The sequence below is a fragment of the Dama dama genome, chromosome 22 (genome assembly GCF_033118175.1).
Source record: "Dama dama isolate Ldn47 chromosome 22, ASM3311817v1, whole genome shotgun sequence".
Taxonomy (NCBI): Eukaryota; Metazoa; Chordata; class Mammalia; order Artiodactyla; family Cervidae; genus Dama; species Dama dama.
The window spans coordinates 369,694-391,845 of NC_083702.1; the positions used below are offsets into that span (position 1 = coordinate 369,694).

Sequence of the window (22,152 nt, forward strand, 5' to 3'; positions counted from 1 at the left end):
AGAAAAGCACTAAAATCCTTCAGGATGATGTCTGCTTCTCATGACTAGCAGTAATCTTCAGGAGACCAGCAGAAACCTCTAAAAATAAAAATGTGCTTGATTGCATGTATTCCCCCTTCACCAAAAATCTCAGTTACTGACCTTCCCCCACTGCCTCTTTGGAGCAGTTTCTCAGAGCTATCTGAAGCGCTCTTTCTCATGCTAGAGTCTTCATTTTGCCCCAAATAAAACTTAACTCACAACTCACGTTGTGCATTTTTTTTTTTAAGTCAACATCATTAATACAATGCAAGGGTGAATGGAGGCAGGGTAGATTTGATGAGGGATTAAGTTGGGGAGGGCATATAGGAAGAAGTCCAGAAAGCATCTCTTAGTGTATATATATTTATATTTGTATTTATATCCATTTATTTCATCTTTTTTTCCCTCAGGAGTGAGGGCTTCACTGGGTCCGTTGAGAATATGTTCAGATCAGGAGGAGGCATGTTGTTCTGGAAGGTCTGTGGTTTCCATTTCATAATTGCTCTTTTCATTAAGAAAGGTCTTTCCCTTCAAGACCTCTATGAGCTGCTGCAGTCGCTTGGCAAAGGAGAGTACCTGGGGAGGCCTAGTGGAAGGCTGCGGTGGGGGTGGTCGTGGGCGTCGGGGGGGAGGTGGGACTGAGGGTCGGGGGTTTGAGGGACGTGGGGGCTGGGCCACGGCAAGAGCTTGCTGAGAGGGAGGTGGTCGAGGAACGTGTTGGAAGAACCACGGTGGGCGAATGGAAGGCTGAACGGAGCCAGGGCTCGCTTGGGCTACTGGAGTAGAAGCAGGGGGAGTGGTGGGCAACTGAATCATGTGCACCGCGTTAGAGCCTATCTTGGAGGCAATCCAGTTCAGATAGGACCAGGTAGACGTGTAGACTCCGGGGCGCTTAGCTCGGGCACAGCCTACCCCCCAGCTTGTGATTCCCACGACCACATAGCTGTTTTCCACGCTGTCTTTGCACATGAGAGGCCCGCCGCTGTCCCCCTGCCCAGAAGGATACAGAAGTCACGCTCTGCCTGAGCCACTTTCCCTGCCCAGAAGGGCCATAGCCTCTGGGAGGGTAATTTCTGCAGTCACATGGTCTCCTGCTGCCATAAACGCAGGCAATTATGGCAAAGTTTGAGGTGGTGCCAACAACTTCTTTGTGGCTGTGAGAAGGGTATGGATTTTCATGGGTTTTCTTGCACTGTTAGGGAAGACAGACAAACCCATGTGTCTGTGTATATGGTTTTACATGGGTACATGAGCGTGTGTATACAAGTGGATTTGACCCTTTTGCAGTCTGATGAAGAGAGGTAAACATTCTCTTCTGGGAAGTGTTTGGATGATATGATCTCTGTGTGAGGGTGGAAGAAAGCTCTAAATATGGTGACTAAGTCTCTGTTGGGCAGCTTATGTGTGTCACCACCCAAGCGCACAGTTACTATAGATAGTGGAAGGCAGGACCAGGGAGATTTGCTCAGGGATCCAAAAGGAAAGTGTCCACAAGAGCACCCGGTGGAGAGTTACCTGGCAGGTGTCAATCTTGCCTTCAGGGTACCCTGCGCACACGTTGGTTGAACGAATGCGCCCATTGTACCATCTGGTCGAGTTACATAAGTCGAGGTCGATAAGGTCCACGCGTGCTTCCTGCAGTACAGGTGATGTCCTGCGGGCTACAGCCAGGCGACTCAGTGGTCAGTAATTACAGAAGATGTGTTCTGGGAAAGCCCTGCCTTCCTCCCTCCACTGAACCCCCAACGTCCTGAAATGCTCTATTTAAACCTAAGACCCACGAAAGTCTATGCCCCCGGCCTCTCCTTATCCACTCCTGGAGGGAATGGATAGAGCACATGAGCCTTGGGAGATGGAACTGGAGGAGACAGGAAGGAGGCAGACTGTGGACAGACGACAGATGGAGGGTGGTGGATGCAGCTGAAGAGTCATATACGTTAAGGGTGGAAATCATGGAAGTTTGCCGTGATATCAACAATTATAACAAGGACATGCTGAGCACTTACTTTGAGTCACACAGGCTTCATCTCATTCACTCCTCACAGGCACTTCATGAGTTAGAAACTGTTATTCCCCTTTTCTCCAATCAGGAGATTGGAATACCACTTACCAAGGTCACAGTAGGGAACCTTGGACTCACACCAAGGATTTTCCTCTCTAGACTCAAGTCCAGAACACACCTTTTATTCTGGCTATAGGTCATCCCCTGCATTCTATCCTCCATCCAGCTGTGGACGGGACCCGTAGGACTTGGGCGGATGAGTCCCTCCCATGTGTCTCATATCTTTATTCAGATATGGAGGCAACAGACCTATGGTGGTGCCTCCACACACAGGCAGACCTGTCAGGGGCACAGGTGGTTGAAATGACCACTGAGGCCAGGTCAGAACTTCCTTTATAGTCTCAGATGCTTGGCCATGACCAGGGGTTAAGAAAACCCCAGCCTGCACTGTGGCTGGAGCAGCCAACATTGCATCTGGCCTGGAGCCCAAGCCCAAGGCCAGGTACTAAAAGATGATGCTGTTAAAGTGCTGTACTCAGTATGCCAGCAAATTTGGAAAACTTAGCAGTGGCTACAGGACTGGAAAAGGTCAGTTCTCATTCCAATTCCAAAGAAAAGCAATGCCAAAGAATGTTCAAACTACTACACAATTGCACTCATCTCACACACTAGCAAAGTAACACTCAAAATTCTCAAAGCCAGCCTTCAACAGTACATGAACCATGAAATTCCAGATGTTCAAGCTGGATTTAGAAAAGGCAGAGGAACCAGAGATCAAATTGCCAACATCCATTGGATCATACAAAAAGCAAGAGAATTCCGGAAAAAACATCTACTTCTGCTTTATTGACTATGCCAAAGCCGTTGACTGTGTGGATCACAACAAACTGTGGAAAATTCTTCAAGAGATGGGAATACCAGACCACCTGACCTGCCTCCTGAGAAATCAAGGTCAAGATATGCAGGTCAAGAAGCAACAGTTAGAACTGGACATGGAACAACAGACTGGTTCCAAATTGGGAAAGGAGCATGTTAAGGCTGTATATTGTCACCCTGCTTATTTAACTTATATACAGAGTACATCATGTGAAATGCCAGACTGGATGAAGCACAAACTGGAATTAAGATTGCCGGGAGAAACATCAGTAACCTCAGACATGCAGATGACAACACCCTTATGGCAGAAAGTGTAGAAGAACTAAAGAGCCTCTTGGTGGAAGTGAAAAAGGAGAGTGAAAAAGTTGGCTTGAAACTCAAGATTCAAAAAATGAAGATCATGGCATCTTGTCCCATCACTTCATGGCAAATAGATGTGGAAACAATGGAAACAGTGACAGACTATTTTCTTGGGCTCCAAAATCACTGCAGATGGTGACTGCAGCTAAGAAATTAAAAGACGCTTGCTCCTTGGAAGAAAAACTATGACAAATCTAGACAACATATTAAAAAGCAGAGACATTGCTTGGCCAGCAAAGGTCCGTCTAGTCAAAGCTATGGTTTTTCCAGTAGTCATGTATGGTTGTGAGAGGTAGACCTTAAGGAAAGCTGAGTGCCAAAGAATTGATGCTTTTGAAGTGTGGTGTTGAAGAAGACTCTTGAGAGTCCCTCGGACTGCAAGGAGATCAAACGAGTCCATCCTAAAGAAAATCAGTCCTGAATACACATTGGAAGGACTGATGCCAAAGCCGAAACTCCAATACTTTGGCCACCTGATGCAAAGAACTGACTCATTGGAAAACACCCTGATGCTTGGAAAGATTGAAGGCAGGAGGAGAAGGGGATGACAGAGGATGAGATGGTTGGATGGCATCACTGACTCGATGGACATGAGTTTGAGCAAGCTCCGGAAGTTGGTGATGGACAGGAAAGCCTGACGTGCTGCAGTCCATGGGGTCGCAAAGAGTCGGACACGACTGAGTAACTGAACTGAACTGAACTGGAGCCCAAGAGACTGTACCCTCTGAATCACGTGTTCCCACAGGCAGGAGAATCCCAACAGCCCTGCCACAGCAGCACCCACAGCCCAGTCACCACCCAGTGGGTTTGAACACCGTGTGCAGTACAGGTGGGAAGGGGCAGACTCAGAGCATAAGGCCAGCAGGGAAGCCCGTGGAGCACCGGGTCTGGGGAGGGCGCCAGCAAAGCATTCGGTGGATGGCTGCTGAACATGTGTCTGCAAGGCTTCGTTTATGTTCCCAACCTCCTTAGCCCCCATTTTTCCTTCCCATCTAAGCAGCAATGAGGGTTTCATACATCCACTGCCCTTTAGGTACAGGTAGCATGGAACAAGCCTGGCTTGTTGGCCATTAAGATGACCCTTTAAATCTATGGCAGAGCCTACAGCCTTGAAAGCCATGCAATTCACTGTTAAGAGACAGGTGTCCTGAAACACAAAAGAGTTTTCTCAGTCTCAACACCTTGGCTTTAAATAGCAAATGCCCAAAAGAAACCTGTAGAAACTAAAAGTTTGATGGAAAAAGAGACCGATTCCCAAAAGTACTCTTCCGGCCCCAAAGCATCTGAGTTCAAGGAAGAGGTAGGTCAAGATAAAGAAAGGTCAGAAGGAGTATCACAGGAGCCTGGGGGTTTCTTTAAGACTTGGCCCTGGGAGACACAGGTTCAATCGTTGGGTTGGGAAGATCCCCTGGAGAAGGGAATGACTACCCACTCCAGTATTCTTGCCTGGCAAATTCCAGGGACACAGGAGCCTGGCGGGCTACAGTCCAGGGGGTCCCAAAGAGTCGGACACGACTGAGCGACTAAACACTTTCACTTTTTAGGAGATGGGTTTGCAAAAACAAACAAAAAAGGATAGAAACGCCATTAAATTTAAGGTGATTCTAGAACTAAGAGGCCTTGTGTGATGTCCAGGATATAGATGGGAGCCTACAATTCTCCTGAGCAAAAGGATAGCAGAGGTGGGGTTGAGGGGTTGTTGGATGGAAACCCTGAGATCAGCCTCCCAGGGACTGCAAGAACCCCCGAAAGCCGAGGACAAGGTTGGACAAGTGGACAGAGCAGGGCAGGCCAGGGGGGGGAACAAAAAGAAAGTGTGTGCTTGCTCTAGGAACCACGGCAGAGCCATGGACACCAGCAGCCAGACAGAGGTTGACACCCCAGGTCAGGGAAGAGGTTGTGAGATACCCTTCCCCTAGGGCGGCACAGGTAGCAGTCCTACCAGAAACCAAAATCAACTTTCAGAGAGGAGAAGAGTAGAAGACAAAAAAAAAAATACTGAGGTTTAAAGCCCAAATGACTGATCTGCCTTGCATTAGGAGGCCCAGATTTTCCATCAACAAACAGATGTTCCATCAATTAACAAAGGCGATTGACCGCTAAGTCAATTTCAATCATATGTTCACACCCCTGACACGACTGGTAAAAATTCACGTGCCCACCTACGGAAAGTTGAAAGTGCAGCTCAGGTACAGAGGCCTGTTCTACTCGATCTTGCCCCACTGGCAGAAACATGCTGCCCAGGTTGCTGACCCGCAGAAAGTCACACCCAGGAGCAGCCCCTGTCGCGGTCTACAGAGGATGCTCGCAGTAACATCCGGGTGGGACTGACTGCCCAGGGTGGGGAGCAGAGATGGCCAGGAGGGGCCCCGTGCAGGACCTGCAGAGCTTGGAGACCATGAGACTTACAGATGGGAAAACTGAGGCGTGGAGAGGGAAATCCCATCCAGAGCCCTTCTCCAAGTGCTGCCTGCCTCAAGGCATGACTCCCACCTCCAGAGGCAGCCCTGGAGCTCCAGGCACAGCCTTGACCCTGTTCCAAAGATGCCGAGGCACTCTTCTGTGCCTGCCGCCCAGCCGCCCTTGGTGGCCACACCAGCCACTGGCGAGGGGCCCTGGACACGGAACGTCACTCTCAGTTTCTCTGGCTGTGAAAGGGGACAGTGACAGGATCCACTCACAGCACAGGGCTAGGGGCTGGGTGGGGCTCAGGCAGGCATCCACGTATTTCCCCTTCACCTAAGACCATATCGACAGGGTTTTCCCCGTCTGTACTCACCATTCTCTTGTAAGAATCCCCAGCCAGCCACCCAGCATGTCTGGGGAACTCTGGGTGGGCCTGCCCTAAAGTGAGGCAGGCAGCCTGGTCCAATGAAGTGCCCACAGGTAACAGGAGGGGTGATCTTAATGAGAGCAACGTCGTTGGACTCTGAGCTCGCAGAGTATTTCTCATGAATGATGATTTTCTCAACATATCTCTCCTGCAGAGGCGGCTTCACTGGCTTATTGCTCCCCCACTCAACTTCCTTAGCTCCAAAGATCAGCCTCCAGTCGGTCACTTTTCTGTGGGCACAGAGGTAAGCCAGGTCACACTTGCTGAGGACTGGCTGGTGACCATGACCCTTGGAGGGCCCCATCCCCAGCAGGTCTGGGTCAACCCCACAGTCTGGTTGCCACTAGGCCCAGAGCCTCAGGGACCTTCGGCACTGAGACCCTTGGAGAATGCCCGGTTCTGAGAAGAGCCTTCCTGAAGACCCCTTCTGCGAGTTCCCGCACATACTTTTTGATCCTGAAGCAGTGAGCAGCAGTGAGCAGCCAGTGGGAGTTCAGCAAGGAGCCCCCGCACACGTGGTACCGCCGGTTGTTGTGGTAGGTGAAGATCTGGAGGCTGACCATCCAGGGCCAGGACCCGTGGGCGGCGTCCCGCCCACCGACGATCCGCATGCCCCCCTGCCGGTTCTGCCTGAACCGTACCCCACAGGGGCCACTGAGGAGAGACCACGGGCACGGTTCAAGTCAAGAGCAGGCCCCCCAGGCGCCTCCACAGCACGGGGAGAGGGGCCTGAGGCTGGTCACGGGGAACAGCCATGGGGTCCGGGGCCAGCAGGGGCAGCCCCAGGGTAGGGGTCCAGGGGGGCGTGGTTGAGCAGCGGTGCTGGGGGCCGTACCGGGACAGGCGGCCACGGGCTCCAGCAAATGTTCAGAAGGGGGAGTTTCTTGGGTCTTGTGGTCACAAGGTGGGGACAGAGGGGCCACAGGCAGCTAGGACAGACCAAGGGCCCTAGCAGTGAGGGAGATCGCTAGGCAGGAGAGGGAGCTAACGTGGGCGTGAAGGGGGTGATCCTGGTGGAGGCTCAGGAAGGAGCCAGAGGGGCTTGGAGCTGCAGAGCTGGGCTGGGCGGCAGCAGGAGGAGAGCAGGGCAGGTGGAAGTGACCCGGGGGGAGGCACGCGGGGTAGGTCGGAGGTGGACATTCAGGGCTCTGTGTTGCTGGTGAGAAGGAGGGAGTTTCTGGGATTGCAGGGTACCTCGGGGGCTTGGGAGTCTACACATGGAGTGGGGGTCCCCGAGGTGCTGCAAGAGGATGCCCTGGGATCTCTGGGGTCAGCGCAGGGCCGGGGGGAGGTGCTTCCCAAGGTCTGAAGGACTTGATGTTCAAGAGGCAGTGAAGCCGGTCACTGGTTGGGGGGCGGGGGTGGGGGTGGGGGGCGGTGGTGGAAACTGGCCTGTGCTTTGCAGAAGCCCCAGAGTTCCTCTTGGGAGGAAGCTCTAGATGCCAGGGGCCCTGGGGGCTCTGGGCTGAAGATGGTAGGAGCAGGGAAGGTCCGAATGGCAATGTGGGGCACAGGCACTGTGAGACCCAGAGGAATGTTAAGGCCCCCAGCTTGGCCTCCTGCAGAGCCCCAGACAGAGGGAGTCTGGGCGGGGTCTGGTACTCAGAAGACACCCTCCCCCCACCCCAAGTTGTCTGACACTTACTCACACGTGGTGTTATCTCTGGCGACCACAGATACTGCCAAGACCAGCAGAACGGCAGTTGGCAGCATCTCTGCCAAACTCCTGCCCCAGCCAGGCCTGGAAGCCCAGTGACCTCACAAAGCTTCATGGCCTTCCGACCAATCAGCAGGGTGACGTCCCACCCCCCACCCTCCAGAAATCAGGCCAGGCGGGAGCACTTCAGCCCAAGCGGTTCATGCTGAAGTGACTTCCCGACGTCTTGCACAGCCTCCTCCAGCCCTCATGCAAACTGTAACTACGGTCCCGTTCCAACTCACAGACCGCGGGGCAGCTCAGCCCCTCTGTGAGAAGACGGTCCAGTACGTCAGCAGCTCAAGGGAGTCAGGCTCTACAGACTGACAGACCTTAATCCTGCAGGAGGCAAACTCTTTCCCTCTTCCAAGGGTGTGCTCTCAGCACATTTTCTGAAGACCATTTTGACTTTCCCTAGCTTAGAACTACGAAGCCCACTTTTCTGTCCACAAAGTCTCATATCTTCTACCTGGATATCTCCAGGCCTCCTTTCTGGGACCTACGCGAAGCAGAAAATTGTCTTCTGTACCTGAGTGTCAGGAATTCTCAGCACAGTTACCTGAATGTCATGAAATAAGGCTTCTTCTGATCGTCAGGAGACAGCATCTCGTATCCCAGAACAGAAAAATGCTCACCTCACTTACCTGGATGTTTAAAAGTTCTACCTTCCCTGCAAGAGCATGATGAGGTCACATCTCTACCTGCTGGAGCAGCAGTCTTAGCACCTGTGCCTGGGCACAAGGTCTCAGCTGGCCTATCTGAATGTCAAGGAGTCACTCCTCACTTATGTGAGGGTCACGAGGCACCACCTACCTCTCCTATCCAAGTGTCAGGACACCTCCTGTCCTCTTTCCAGGTACAAAGCATTTCAGATAGTCAGATGACCTCACTTCTTCTACCTGAGCCTCTTCTCTAACTGAATGTTCTAATTTCAAGATGGGTGGATGGCATCACCAACTTGATGGACATGAGTTTGAGCAAGCTCCGGGAGTTGGTAATGGACAGGGAAGCCTGGCGTGCTGCAGTCCACGGGGTCACAAAGAGTCGGACACGACTGAGTGACTGAACTAACTGAATTTCTCATCTCATGTAACTTTCACATCACATCCCCCTCAACTGGACATCCAGTAGGTCGCATATATCTTACTTCCTGATGGAAGCTATCATCTCCTCCCCCTGACTGTGAGGATCTCTCTTTTCTTCCGGCTCAGGGCCAAAGACCTCAGACTGGAGAGTGCCTTTGTCCCATCTTCTCTACCTGAGAACCAAAAAGTCTCACATCCTCTGAGTGTCAGGAGGTTGCATCTCGCCTCTGTGAGTGCTCTGCGGCTTCAACTGACACGCTGAAATGCAGGGGTCCCCGTGTCCCCACCTGACTGCCAGGCAGTCTCCCGGCTCCTGCTGGAGGAGGTCCTGGTCTCCCTGTCGGAATCATGAGCTTTCATCTTCTCTACCTGAGCACCACGAGGTCTCCTCTCCTCTATGTAAGTGTCCGAATCTCCCATCTCAACCCCCTGTCTGAAGTCTTTCTCTGCCCTTCCTGAGAGTCTTGAGGTCTCATCTCCACCATCTGAGGGCCATGAAATCTCGTACCTCTCATTTGAGCACAAGCAGGTCTTACAGGCCCTGAGTGTTGGGGGGTCTTGTCTCCACCTGACATGCCTCATCTCTTCTGCTCTGTACCTGGAGGTCCTGCCTCTTCTCTCTGAGTGACCAAGGGGTCTCCTCTCTCCTGCTGTAGTCCAAGCATGTCTCATCTTCCCTATGTGAGCCCTCCTCATCCCTGGGTATCAGGCATCTCCCTCTCTTTTATCTAATTGTCAGGACATCTCATTTCCTCTCCAGTGTCTAGAGACATCCTCTCATGCACTTCGTTGTCAGGAAGTTACCATTTTCTCTACATGACTGTCCCCAAATCTACTCTCCCTGCAGGTCAGAAGGTCTTGTCTCTCTTATTACAAAGCCAGAACATCTTTATTTACTAGGAAGTGACAAGGACTTAACCCCCTGGTGAGGAGCAGGATGATTTAATTTCCTTACTTGAGTTCAGTATTCATTATTTCCCTTCCTGTCAGGCAAGAGGTTTTATTTCCCTGATAAAAATGCAATCAGATCCCAAGAGTATCAACTATTTGAGCGGCACAAGCTTTTCATCCCTGCTGCTGCATGTCACCCTGAGTGTGTGTGGGGGGGTGGATCTGTCTCCCCTCCACCGGTTTCAGGGCTCTTGGGTGCCGTGTCTGTTAGGGGCCTCTAACTCCCCACACCTGAGTGTCACAGGACTTGTGTCTGCTACTGGAGTTTCAGGAGGATTCTTCTCCCATACATAAGTTTCCAAGGTGTCTTTCTGTCTCTTTCTCATCGCAGGTGGCCTCACCTCCTCTATCCGAAGGTCTGCAATGTCCTATTTTATCTACCTGAGAACTTGCTTATTTTAACTCAGTAATAGATTGTGCCTGATAAAGTAATCAAAAAAGACTGATGAAAATATAGTTCAAGAAATGGCAGCAGGAATTCAATGGGTGACGTTACAGTTTTGATTGTTAAAGATTATCTAGGTGTTTTTACAGGATTTTGATGGGCATAAAATTGAAATGGTATTTAGATTCATGTGAATCATGTAACAGAATGATGTAACCATTTATTTTAAATGTCAATATGTACAATTTTCTGGAAATCATAACGTTTGCAAACTTGTTTGACAGCTTTTTAAAATATAAGATGAAAATGTAAGATAAAAGCTTCAAAATGGAAAGGGGTACCCAGATTTTCAAAACATTTAGGCGTTATGCAATAACAAAGTTTGAAGATCCAGTGTCTAGATTTTAGAAGAAAACTATTGTGTGACTCTGCAGAGCAGCAGCCACTTCTGACTGTTAAACAGGTTCCAGTCCCTGCTCCCAGCCACAGTGTCAGACATGCAGAGCGGCGGGTTTAGTTGTGTCGTTAAATCTAATGGAAGAGTGACTTCGTCTGCCTTCTCCACACTGTTCTGAAGAGCAAAGGAGAGATGTGAAGGTACAGGACAGTTAGGCTTCTGGGACCACAGGATGGGGTCTCAGTGGCTCCTGGTGGCTTGGCTCAGGCCAAGGTGGAGCTCCCAGCACGGGGGGCAGGGCAAGGGGTCTCCCCAACCTGAGGCTCCTTCTCCCAGTTCTCGAGCTCCACCCTCCCCAGTCCCGTGAGCCCCCCTAGCTTCCTCAGCCTCCTTCCCGCCCTGGCTCCCTCTGCACGCCCCACCCTGGGCCATCCCATGCCCACCCCCAGCCCAGCCCCAGCCGGCTCCCACTTGCCCCGCCTCACTTCTCCCATCCTGCTAACTCCCACCCACCCTGTTATTCTCCAGCATATGATTCTCCCTGCAGAGCAGGACCTTCCTCATCCATCCAGCCTCAGTGCCCTGAGCTGCCCACAGGACCTGAAGGGTGGTCAGCAGTGAGGGCCACCTGCAAAGCGCTCTCTGCTCCAGACTGCAGACAGAGTGCTGGTGAGATGCTTAGGGCCCCTGAGGGGATAAAGCTGGGACATTCGGAGGTCATGAGGGGGCAGGAGGAGGCAGGGAGTCCACCGTCCTGAGTCAGAAAGTGTCTGCCCAGAGGCACTGGGAGGCTGCAGCTCACTCAGCGCCATGACCCTCTGCCATCCCACCACCTGCTTCTCTGATCAAGGCTTCTCTCGCCAAACCCAGGTCTTGAAGGTTCTGACTCATTTTCTGAGGCACTGAGGTATCTTCTGACCCATAGGATATCCATCTTCTCCCCAGGACCCGGGGCCAGCATGGCAATGCCATTTCCATGCCATGATCCCGCTGCCGTGCCTGCTGGACTGGCCCCAAGTTCCGGGGCCGGTTCCCGGACACGGGGTACCACATGCAGCTCAGAGGAGACCGACCCCCAGGTGCCAGAGTGCTTGGGCACGGAGGACTCAGAGACCCCCCTCTGCCTCCACATTCGGACCCTCCCAGGTCCCCACTTCCTTCTAGGCCACTTCTGTGGGACAACCACAGTTTCCAACTCGAAAATGAAGCCAAAAACGTGAAAATATGAAAATTAGAAATTGTGGGGTTTTCTAGACAGATCTCAAGCCTCTCTCAAGGTGCCACTGCCAGTGGCAGTCTCACAAGGTGCCATCTCAGTCTCACAAGGGCCTCTGCCTTCCTGAGCAGGCCTTCCTGACATCCACCAGCTTCTCAGAGCTGCTCTGCCTTCCTGCCCGCCCTGGGTAAAGACACCCGAGTCCACTCCCCTTCTGCACACAAGGCTTCACTCCATCCACCGTTCTTATCCTTCCTGGGATCTTCTCGCTTCCCTGGAGGCCTCACCCAGGCCCCATCCTAAGTCGAGGTCTACATTTGCCATGTGCGATCTTCATACTCCACCTCGACCCGGAGTGGAATAGCTCTGCATGCACTGCCCTCCTAGAACACCACCAGGTGCCCAGCTGGCCTGATGGCCCACCTCCGTGGTTTCTGGCCCTCTGTCAGCCCTCAGTCAAGCAGTCTCCTCGTTTCATGGCTCCCTCTGGGTCTCTTTTGTCCACTCGCCTCGCTATGCCTCCCCCGTCACTGTTTGAGGTGCCCCTGCCCTTCCTGGGAGCTACTACCCTGCCCACCAGGTACCATACAGGATTTGCCACATCAATGGCTGGTGGCAGCTGGCTCAAGGGGAGAAGATCTGAACTTGGGCAGAAGCTGTTGGGGCAGGGGAGCACAGGTAGACAGGAGAGGGTTCAAAGGCAGGAGCAGCAGAATTCAGTGACACCTGGACACGAGCAGGAAAAGTGGACAGAGGCTACAGAGGGTACGCAGACTTCTAGCTCAGGAGGGTCACTCACTGGGCTGATGATCAGAAAGAGAGGCTCCCAGTTCAGGAAGCACGGGCTCAGGTCCAGCACGACTCGGAGAGAGTGAGGCACAAAGAAGCCAGGCATGTGGACAAGGAGGTCAGCAAAGAGACCCGGTCAGAGACAGGATCTGTAGGTCATCAGTGCAGGCAGCCGGATGCCTGCTGAGGGCCAGGGAGGTTTGTGTGACCTGTCCAAAGGAGGGCAAAGTCTGTGCGTCCAGTAACTCCTCAAGTAGGCAACTGAGAAATGGTTTCATTTCTTATAAATTTATTACATAATATTATAATTATTATCAATAATAATAATATAAGAAACATAGATCTCTGTGGGGTGTATCACAACGTCAGGGTCAAGAGGCCTCGGGGCTGGAGCAGGGGGAGAACCCCCCACGTGGAGCTCCGTACAAAAGGAGGGGCAAAGCAGAACTGACCCTGTAAAGTTAAAAACCCAAACTGAACGGAACCAAAACCCACAGGTGAGTGAGACGAGTGTGTATGTGGCAGTCTGTTACAGTGACTGCTGCTGTGTGTGTGACCTGGTCTGTTGGTGAAAGGGTTACTGGGTGTGAATCTGCCCAGGGAATGGAGCCGGTGGGCCGGGGTGCGGCGGGTGGGCACAGACCGGCGTGCCAAGCCCCTGGGCTGTGAAAACTTCTGTTTTCTGGGTTTTTTAATTTTTATTAAAAAAAGCTAGAAATATAAACAGAAACTCGTGAGTGACGTGGATGGAGCTTAGTCCAGACTCCAAACCCTAGGTTTAAAAACATCCCGGGCCCCCCACCCCACAGGTCATCGCTGAGTGTGAGGAGTCACAGTAAGGGGGGCTGGGGTGCCCACTGGGGTCTTTGCCTCTCCCCAAGGCTCGCAGTGGCCTGACTCTAGGGGTGCCCCTATGATCCCCCCTAGAAGCCCAGCGGGGGCGGAGCATTGCCTCCAAGGGTCCTTGGGGGCCTCTCCCAAGCAGCAAGGCTTCACCAAGAAGGCCCACTCAGGCTCCGCGAGGCTCTGGAGGGACAAACTGGGCAAACAGCAGGTCCCAGGGTGCAAGACGACCTCTGACTTTCTTTGGAAGTGGAGACGGGGTGCTTTCACAGGCACACACCCATGCACGCACCCTGTGCAAGCTTCCGAAGCCCCCACACTAGTCCAGAGTGACCCCTTGGGACCACCCTCCAGTCAGGCACACAAGGGGCTCCAATGCACTCAGTCGCACCCCGAGTTTCACACACTCGCACATGTGCGCACACACACACAGGGCGGAACTGGCGACTTCAGGTCTGAGGCAGGGAGGCGTCTCTGCTGTAGTCGCCCAGCAGCGTGGAGAGGAGGCTAGACCCCTGCTGGAGGGGGGACCCTGTGAGGGAGCCGGCCGGGGGCAGGTGCCAGGGGGCCCTGCGCCCACACCGCCCCCGGCCGGCTCTCCCGGGCCGCGTGACCGCGTGAGCGCCCGCAGGAGTCGCTGCCTGCCGCCCCTCCTCCACGCAGCACCTGAAGGGTCGGTGGGGAACACCATAGCTCAGCGAGGGGAGGGGGCCCAATGGGGCCCCGGGGCGGGCACGAGGACCCTGGCCAACCCCAGACCAGCTGGAGCGTCCCCTGCCCCATGTGGGGTGGCAGTGGCAGTTGAGGGGCCAGAGATGGAAGACTGGGCAGCCGCAGCGGAACCGGGGGCTGAAGGGGAGGGCAAGGGAAGCTATTAAGGACAGAGATATTTGTTCCTTTTCTTGTTCCAAATATAGAGTGGATTAAAATATGCAAAACAGGGGGCTCCTTGGCCCCCAACCGAGAACCCCAATGTCTCCCCCCTCCCCCCGAGTCACCAAGGTGTGTCTTGACCTCGCATGCTGGACTAGGTCATCCCCTCTGGGAAAGTAGCCACCAGGAGCTCAGCGGGAGATGGCCAGGCTGGAGCGCCCCGCCCCCGCCCCCTCCCGCTCCAGCCCCCCACGGCCCGCGCCCTTCCTGACCGTGTGCTGGGTGGGGCTCGACGGCCTGGGAGGGCGCTAAGCAATGTACAGGGCAAGTCTCCGAGCGACAGCGAACAGGACGATTCATGCAACATTCCTGGCCCGGGCGCCGTTAGGGTAGGGGCTGGGGAGTGGGCCGAGCCCGCAGCCCGGGGCGGGGGGCGGGGGGTGGAGGCTGAGGGGAGCCCTGCCCGCAGGGCGCGGCCGGGGCGTGGGGAGGGGGCGGGGGGCGTCAGCTGCCGTCCAGCTGCCTGAGCGCGCGCTCGATGTTCATGCGGTGGCCCACGCGCGTGACGCCCAGCTCCACGAAGTCGTCCTTGGTGAGCGCCGGCAGGTGCGCGCCCTCGATCTCGTGGTCCTCGAAGCGGTCGCGGTGCTCGCCCAAGTGGATGCTCTCCAGCCAGTCGCCCACGTCGAACTTGCTCCAGAGTTGCAGGGGCTTTTGCTGGAAGGGCCGGCGGGGGCTGGGGGCCCCGGGGCCCGGGCCGGGCGCTGGCGAGGGCAGCGGCGAAGGCGAGGGCGAGCGGCTGCGCGCGCTCACGCTGCGCACCACAAAGCGCACCTCCTTCGGCTCGTGGGGGATGGAGAGGCTGGACGACTTGAGGATGGTGGGGGGCGTGAGGCCAAAGGGCCGCCCCGCGCCCCCCGCCCCCGCCCCCAGCCCCTCCACCCGCTCCAGCGACGCGGGCTTCACCGGGCTCGGGGCGCGCCGCGCCACAGGGTAGCGGCCGCCTGGCCGCACGGGGTAGGAGGGCCCGCCGCCCGGGCCCCCGGGGCTGCGCTGCTGCGCTGAGATGGTGCTCAGCTCACCGAGGCTGCTGAAGAGCCTGCGGAGGGAGAGGGGGTCAAGGCCAGGTGAGGGGTACCAGGCAAGGTGGGGCCGGGCGGAGGGGCGCGGGGCCAACGGCCAAGAGGACGCTGGGGGCGGGGCTGGGACTCGGCGGGGTAGCCTTAGGGTCAGAGGGAGAAAGGAAGATAGGATCCTGTGGTTAGTCTGGCCTGGCCCCCCGAGTCAGAGTCAGTGCCCTGCTGGGGGACGGGGAGCCCTAGACTGAATGGCCCCCTCTACTCCATGGGGGTTCGGAGAGCAGGCTGCCTGAGCAAGGACAGCCTCTGGGGCAAACGGCTGACCCTTCCATTTCTGACAGCGTGAGACACCGGCTCTGGACACCGCCCCATCCACCCATACCCCAGAGAGCAGGACTGGCAGTACCCCTCACCACTCCCCACTCTGTTATCATGAGACCCAGAAAGACCTGGGCCGGCTGCAGGGCTGGCTGAGTCGTGGTAAAGGCTGGTGGCAGCACAAGACTGAACAGTCCATGAGGTCTGAGACAGACACCAGGCGGCGTTCACACCCACAGAGGGCAGCAGCGCGTGCAGGACAGGCGTGAGGCAGCGGTGCACCCGTGACACGCGGCCTCGCCGCAGAGCAACACGCAGCAGCAGCCACGTATGTCACACACATGCAGCAGCAGCGGCAGACGCAGCAGCGGCCTGCCCACGACAGTGACAAGCAGCACATGTGCACAAGCAGCACACACTCACACGCGCGCAGATGGTCTTCACTTCCCAGCATCACCTGACAGGACCCAGGCCTTCAGCCCCTCCACCCCCCAGCACGGCCGTGGTGGGAGGCCCGACGGGGAGGACTCCTCCGGAGAAAACCCAGTCCTGCTCCCACATCGCCCCGCCCACTTTCTCTCCCTACCCCCGGCTGTGGCCAAGGGAAGCCTGGGGGGGGGGGGGGGTGGTGGCGGCAGCGGCACTGGAGCCCCACGAGGCCAAGCACAGCAGAGACCCAGGCTGGCAGCGCACGGAGGGTGCGAGGCATGGGATGCGCATGCTCACTTACACAGCCGGCGCTCGGGACCACCGCGCAGCTAGACAGAGCAGCCACATGCAGATGGGCAGGAGAGAGCAATGAGAGAGAGAGTTAGCGCCGGGGCGCCGAGCAGGGCGCAGCCCAGCAGGACCACAGTGCACGGCCAGCCAGGCGCAGGGGCCCGCTGGCCAGACACCCAGGGAGGGAGGCTCCGGGGCAGTGGGCCGGTGCAATGGGAGGGAGCACGCTGGAGCTGCAGGGCGAGGGGAAGTCCAGACCAGACGTGGGCGGGTCTGGGTGGGCTTCTGGCCCACCTGTGACCTGTTCCCCGCCTGGGGCCCTCACCCACAGGCTTTACTCAGAGCCCTGAGAGCCAGATGCTAAGCTGACACCTGACTCTTGGGGTGCGTTGTGACCCCGTGTGCTGTGCCGGCCTAAGGGCTTCTCTCCAGCTGCCGGCCCACCTCCCTGTCTCTGCCTGAACTGGGCTAAGGACCCCTCCCCCGGGTTCTCCCACTTTGGTGCCATCCTGACTGGCGCCTGCCCCACATTGCGGAGGGCATCCTGAGCATCACTCCTTCCCTGAAAGCAGGTCTTGTCTTTTCCTCTCTCACCGGTGCAAGGTCAGCCTCTCCCAGGAGATCCAGCTCTGTCCTACTCGACCTGGTTTCCACTGCCTGGCTCCCTCTCCTCAGCCTCTGTCCCCGCTGCCTCACCCAGTTGCTCAGATCCAGAGCAGAGCCTCTTGAAGAGGCCAGACCGTGCTCTCCCCACCCCAGCAGAGAGGGGCTCCAAGAGCACCTGGGTGATGGGCTCAAGGAACAGGCATTGATCATTAGAAGAAACCCTCTTCTCCCCCACATCTGGCCTCCATGGTACCCCCTGGATTTCAGAGTAAAGTAGGGCGGCAGTGGAGGGGGAAGGACGCCAAGGGGCTGGAGGGAGCCCAAGCGGCAGAGATTGCTAGGGAGGGCAAGGGAGCGGTGCTGGGGACAGCACTCCCGTCCCCCCGCCCAGGCCCCCACACATCCCACCCTGGCCCAGGGACCTGCGTCTCAGGATGGAGTCCTGTGTGGCCCACCCCAGGCAGCTCCTGGAGCAGGGTCAGGAGCCCTCACAGGAGGTGAGCTGGAGGCCAAGGATGAAGGCGCACTGGCTCAGAAGCGCCAGGGAGACCCTGCCAAGGGGAGATCCTGGGTGTGGAGAGGGGCACCTGCCAGAGGCTAGGGCTGGCGCCAGGAGGTGTGTGAGTGAGGGACTGAAGGGCCACGATCCCCTGGAGCCTCGGGGGGAGAGGGCTCGTCACGCTCCGACGGCTGTCCCCCCGAGGCCCCAGGGCCTGGCAGGAAGTGTCCAGGGACGCCACGGCCAGGGGTCTCCTCCTCCTCCCCTTCCCCTTGGGAACAGGGAACGGCCCACATTGTCCCAGGCCAGGACCCCCAGTGCGTCCCTGGTTGAGCCCACGTTTCCACACCACCTCTGCATGGCCGTCACTGTCCGTCACCACTCTCAGCGTTCTGAGGGCCTCCCCGCCAGGCCCTGACCATGGCACGGCCCAGTCACAGCCCCGCCAGCCTCCCGGAGGGCTTCCAGCCACACAGTCTCTAACACGTGTGCCTCACTAGGCACCTGCACCCCTGGGTGCCTCCTGGTCTTTCTCCAGACAGCTTAGCCAGGCTCCACGGTCCTCAACACCTTTCTCACCAGTGTCTGAGTCTTGTACTATCTGGCTCACTCCTGACGCCTGGACCAGTTAGGTCTGCTGTTGTGCTTCCCCTCCCCTTCCCCAGCCCCTGCAGTTGCCAAGGATGTCAGCAGAATCCCCTTGCTGACCTGTCCACCAGTTTCCCTCTTAGGTGCCCTTCCCCTTCCCCTTCCTTTCTAGATGGGTCCTCTATCTAGAAAGTGGAAGTGATCCACTTCCACCCTTTGCTGTAACCAGTGTGTCCACGAATGCCACATGTCAGGCCAAGCCAGTCTCTCCTGAGCTCCAGACCTCTGCTGGGGTCTCCACACATGCTCTCCTCCCCCAGTCCCCCACACACCAGAGGCCTCGGAGTCCCCATCAGCTGCTCCATCTTTTCACCTGCATGGCTCCAACACGTCACCAACTTCCAGCATTAACCCAGGCCTTTCTCCTCATTCCCCAGCTACCTCTGATCCCAGACCTTTCATGGTCTTGCTCAGGACCTCTTGCCTGGCTTCCTAATTGTTAGCCTTGACTCCTGGTACCTAGCTCAAAGCCAGGAACACAATATGCATGGGGGAAAAAAATGCTACAAAACAAGAGCAACGTGATGTGTCACTCTCAGGCTTGACTGCCGGTCAACCCAGTGGTGCCAACAGGCAAGAAAAAGCCCACCCCAGCCCTGGCCTCTGCCTGGAACTTTCTGCCACTACACTCACGCAGGGCAGGTCTAGGCCTGAGGCCTCCTGCAATCCAAGAGCCTCACAGAGGGAAGTGACCCTCAACAGGAGCACAAACGACACGGGCTGTGAGCATCACGGGGCACCCTCGCTGCTCTCACTCCAGCCCTAACTTCTCACTGCCCGCACCAGCTCACGGCTCCAACCTTGACACACTCCAGACACCCCTGGGCCCCTCCTCTGTGACCCCTTCCCACTCCTCCAGTGGAGTTCATGGCTCCTGAGGCCCTGATCATGTCTCCCATAAACACACTTCACAGGTCCACAACCAGTGAGGACCTCCTCAAGGACAGAGCACATCCTGGCCCCTGTGTCCTGCACTGGCCAGCACACAACAGGGTCCAGTTTCAAAAGGGCAAGTCCTGTTGGCCTTGAGGCACCTGCAGTCACGTCAGGCTCCAGCCAGACTCCTGGATGTGAGCAGGACAGGGCTCACAGCGGGTCCCCCAGGCGGGGTTTCTCCATCGTAGCAGAAATGTGCATCTTCTGTGGGATGATAACTAGTGATCCCCTAAAGAAACTGTCTGAGACCACAGCACACCACACATCAGAAGTTCTGAGAAGTACTGCTGAAAAGAATCCTTGTCAACTTTGTGTCCAAAGCTATTTCACCATGAATCTTTTTAGGTAAAATCAGATGTGTGGGGTCAGACAGGAATAAAACTGAGAGCCAGATCAGAACTGAGTATTGCTGTGGGGCTCAGAGACAGGCAGCCCTGAGGACACAGGCGGGATTCAGATCCAACCACGGGGTCTGGAAGACAGAGGGAGCTTAGAGCGGATGTGGGGCTCTGCAAAGATGCTCTGCTTGTCAGGCTAGACTGAGAGCTAGAAGCATAGAGAGAGAGCTGGTTTGGGATCACAATTTCAAGCAGCCAAGTCCATGGGCCTTCCGGATGCATTTCCACAAGTTACCAAGCTTCAAGGCCTTGACGTAAGGGATAACCTCTCCTTCCCCTTCTGAGATCTCTTTAGATCTCCAGGCCACAAAGTGTCTTGTGGCTAAAGGGACACAGAGCCTGGACTGAGCTGTCAGTGGAGAAGGTGGACAGAGCGAGTACTTCTTCCCTTGTGGTGTCTCTCTGGTGAGGAGACGGGCAGGCCTGGGAGGGAACATATGGGGGCCAGGCGACAAGGCTCGGGGGTGTGACCCACCAAATGGCGGCGGCAACTGCCCTCGAGCTTCAGCTAGGATCAGTCCCAGAAGGAAATAGCCCCACCTGGACCCCAGAACTTCCTACATTTGGGACATGCCTCCAACAGACAGTGTCAGCAGCAGTTTTGTCATGACGTGAGAAATGAGGGCCACACTCTAGCCACTGCTGGCTGCAAAGCAAGAGCTGCCGAGCAGCCCCAGTAGGCAACACAGCCACTGCAGCCACACAGGGGGCTGACTGCATGTGGCCACAGCATCTCCTGCTCAGCCACCCGCCAGTGGCCGGAAGTAGAGGGCAAGGCAGTGGGCCCACTCCAGAAGGCCGTGGTTTCACCCAGGGCTGAGGGCAAGAAGGAGACACAGGAGGGAGGAAGGAAGTGTGAGCAGGAGCAGAAGGGAACGCAGAGGGAAGTGGGGAAGGAAGGGCAGGGCACACAAGGGGTTAAGGCCACCGGGCCGGCCAGGTGGCACTGACTGGGCTCAACTGTAGTGACTTCAGAATCCATGTGCTGTCTGTTATACACCGGTTGATAAACAAAGGTGCTGGTCTACAGAACGAACACACGTGCATTTCTGCGTGAGGGAAATCATTGTTCAGTTGTGACCCCATGGACTACAGCATGCCAGGCTTCCCTGTCCTTCACCATCTCCTGAAGTTGGCTCAAACTCAAGTCCATTGAGTTGGTGATGCAATCCAACTATCTCATTTTCTCTCACCCCCTTATTCTCCTGTCCTCAATCTTTCCCAGCATCACGGTCTTTCCAGTGTGTTGGCTCTTCGCATCTGGTGGCCAAAGTATTGGAGCTTCAGCTTCAGCATCAGTCCTTGCAGTGAATATTCAGGGTTGATTTCCTTTAAGATTGACTGGTTTGATCTCCTTGCAGTCCAAGGGACTCTCAAGAATCTTCTCCAGCAATACAGTTTGAAAGCATCAATTCTCTGGTCCTCAGCCTTCTTTATGATCCAACTCTCGCATCCATATATGACTACTGGAAAAACCATAGCTTTGATTATATGGACCTTTGTCGGCCAAGTGATGTTTCTGCTTTTTAATACATTGTCTAGGTTGGTCATAGCATTCCTTCCAAGGAGCAAGTGTCTTTTAATTTCATGGCTGCAGTCATCGCCCGCAGTGATTTTGAAGCCCAGGAAAAAAAAAAAAATCTATCACTGTTTCCATTTTTCTGTATCTATTTGCCATGAAGTGATGGGACTGGAGGCCATGATCTTCATTTTTTGAATGTTGAGTTTTAAGCAAGCTTTTTCACTCTCCTCTTTCACTTTCATCAACAGGCTCTTTATCGCCTCTTTGCTTTCTGCCATTAGGGTGGTATCATCTGCATGTCTGAAGTTGTTGACAGTTCTCCTGGCAATCTTGATTCCAGCTTGATTCCAGCCAGCATTTCACATGATGTACTCTGCATATAAGTTAAATAAGCAGGGTAACAATATACAGCATTGACTTACTCCTTTCCCAATCTGGAACCAGTCTGTTGTTCCATGTCTGGTTCTAACTGTTGCTTCTTGACCTGCATACAGGTTCCTCAGGAGACAAGTAAGGTAATCTGGTATTCCCTGGTATTCCCATCTTTTTAAAGAATTTACCATGGTTTGTTTTGATCCACACGGTCAAAGGCTTTAGTGTAGACAATGAAGCAGAAGTAGATGGTTTTCTGGAATTCCCTTGCTTTCTCTATGATCCAATGGATGTTTGCAATTTGATCTCTGGTTCCTCTGCCTTTCCTAAATCCAGTTTGAACATCTAGAAGTTCTTGGTTCACGTACTGTTGAAGCCTAGCTTGAATGATTTTGAGCATTACCTTGCTAGCATGTGAAATGCGTGCAACTGTACCGTAGTTTGAAGATTCTTTGGCATTGCCTTTCTTTGGGATTGGAATGAAAACTGACCTCTTCCAGTCCGGTGGCCACTGCTGAGTTTTCCAAATTTGCTGACATATTGAGTGCAGCACTTTCACAGCATTATCTTTTAGGATTTGAAATAGCTCAGCTGGAAGTCCATCACCTCCACTAGCTTTGTTTATACTAATGCTTCCTGAGGCCCACTTGACTTCACACTCCAGGATGTCTGGCTCTAGATGACAAGGCAAGAATACAAAGAACTGTACAAAAAAGGTCTTAGTGAC

The 22,152-nt window shown here is 55.0% G+C and overlaps 2 protein-coding genes across 4 annotated transcripts in view; both read right to left on the minus strand.

Moving 5' to 3' along the window:
* Positions 1-471: 471 nt before the first annotated feature.
* On the minus strand, positions 472-7,808 carry ACR (acrosin). The gene is made up of 5 exons (XM_061124156.1): positions 7,738-7,808; positions 6,540-6,746; positions 6,039-6,322; positions 1,537-1,682; positions 472-1,011 (listed from the first exon to the last, which is right to left on the minus strand). The coding sequence occupies exons 1-5, from the start codon at positions 7,803-7,805 to the stop codon at positions 472-474; spliced, it is 1,245 nt and encodes a 414-aa protein (XP_060980139.1). The 5' UTR covers positions 7,806-7,808.
* Positions 7,809-12,883: 5,075 nt separating this feature from the next.
* SHANK3 (SH3 and multiple ankyrin repeat domains 3) overlaps positions 12,884-22,152 on the minus strand; it is a 49,911-nt gene continuing 40,642 nt past the window's right edge. The window contains exon 21 of one of the 3 annotated variants that reach the window (XM_061124215.1): positions 12,884-15,426. In XM_061124215.1, the coding sequence (XP_060980198.1) occupies positions 14,832-15,426 (595 nt within the window). In that variant the 3' untranslated portion in view covers positions 12,884-14,831. Of the gene's footprint in view, positions 16,483-22,152 lie in introns of all 3 variants that reach the window. The other 2 variants (XM_061124213.1, XM_061124216.1) reach the window with 2 other exon arrangements.

Coding starts and splice junctions, on each gene's coding strand:
- ACR (XM_061124156.1), bottom strand. CDS start 7,805: ATGCTGCCAACTGCCGTTCTGCTGGTCTTGGCAGTATCTGTGGTCGCC. Junction 6,323..6,539: donor CACTGCTTCAGGATCAAAAA/GTATGTGCGGGA, acceptor CTGTGCCCACAG/AAAAGTGACCGACTGGAGGC. Junction 1,683..6,038: donor GGGATTCTTACAAGAGAATG/GTGAGTACAGAC, acceptor GCCTGGCTGTAG/CCCGCAGGACATCACCTGTA.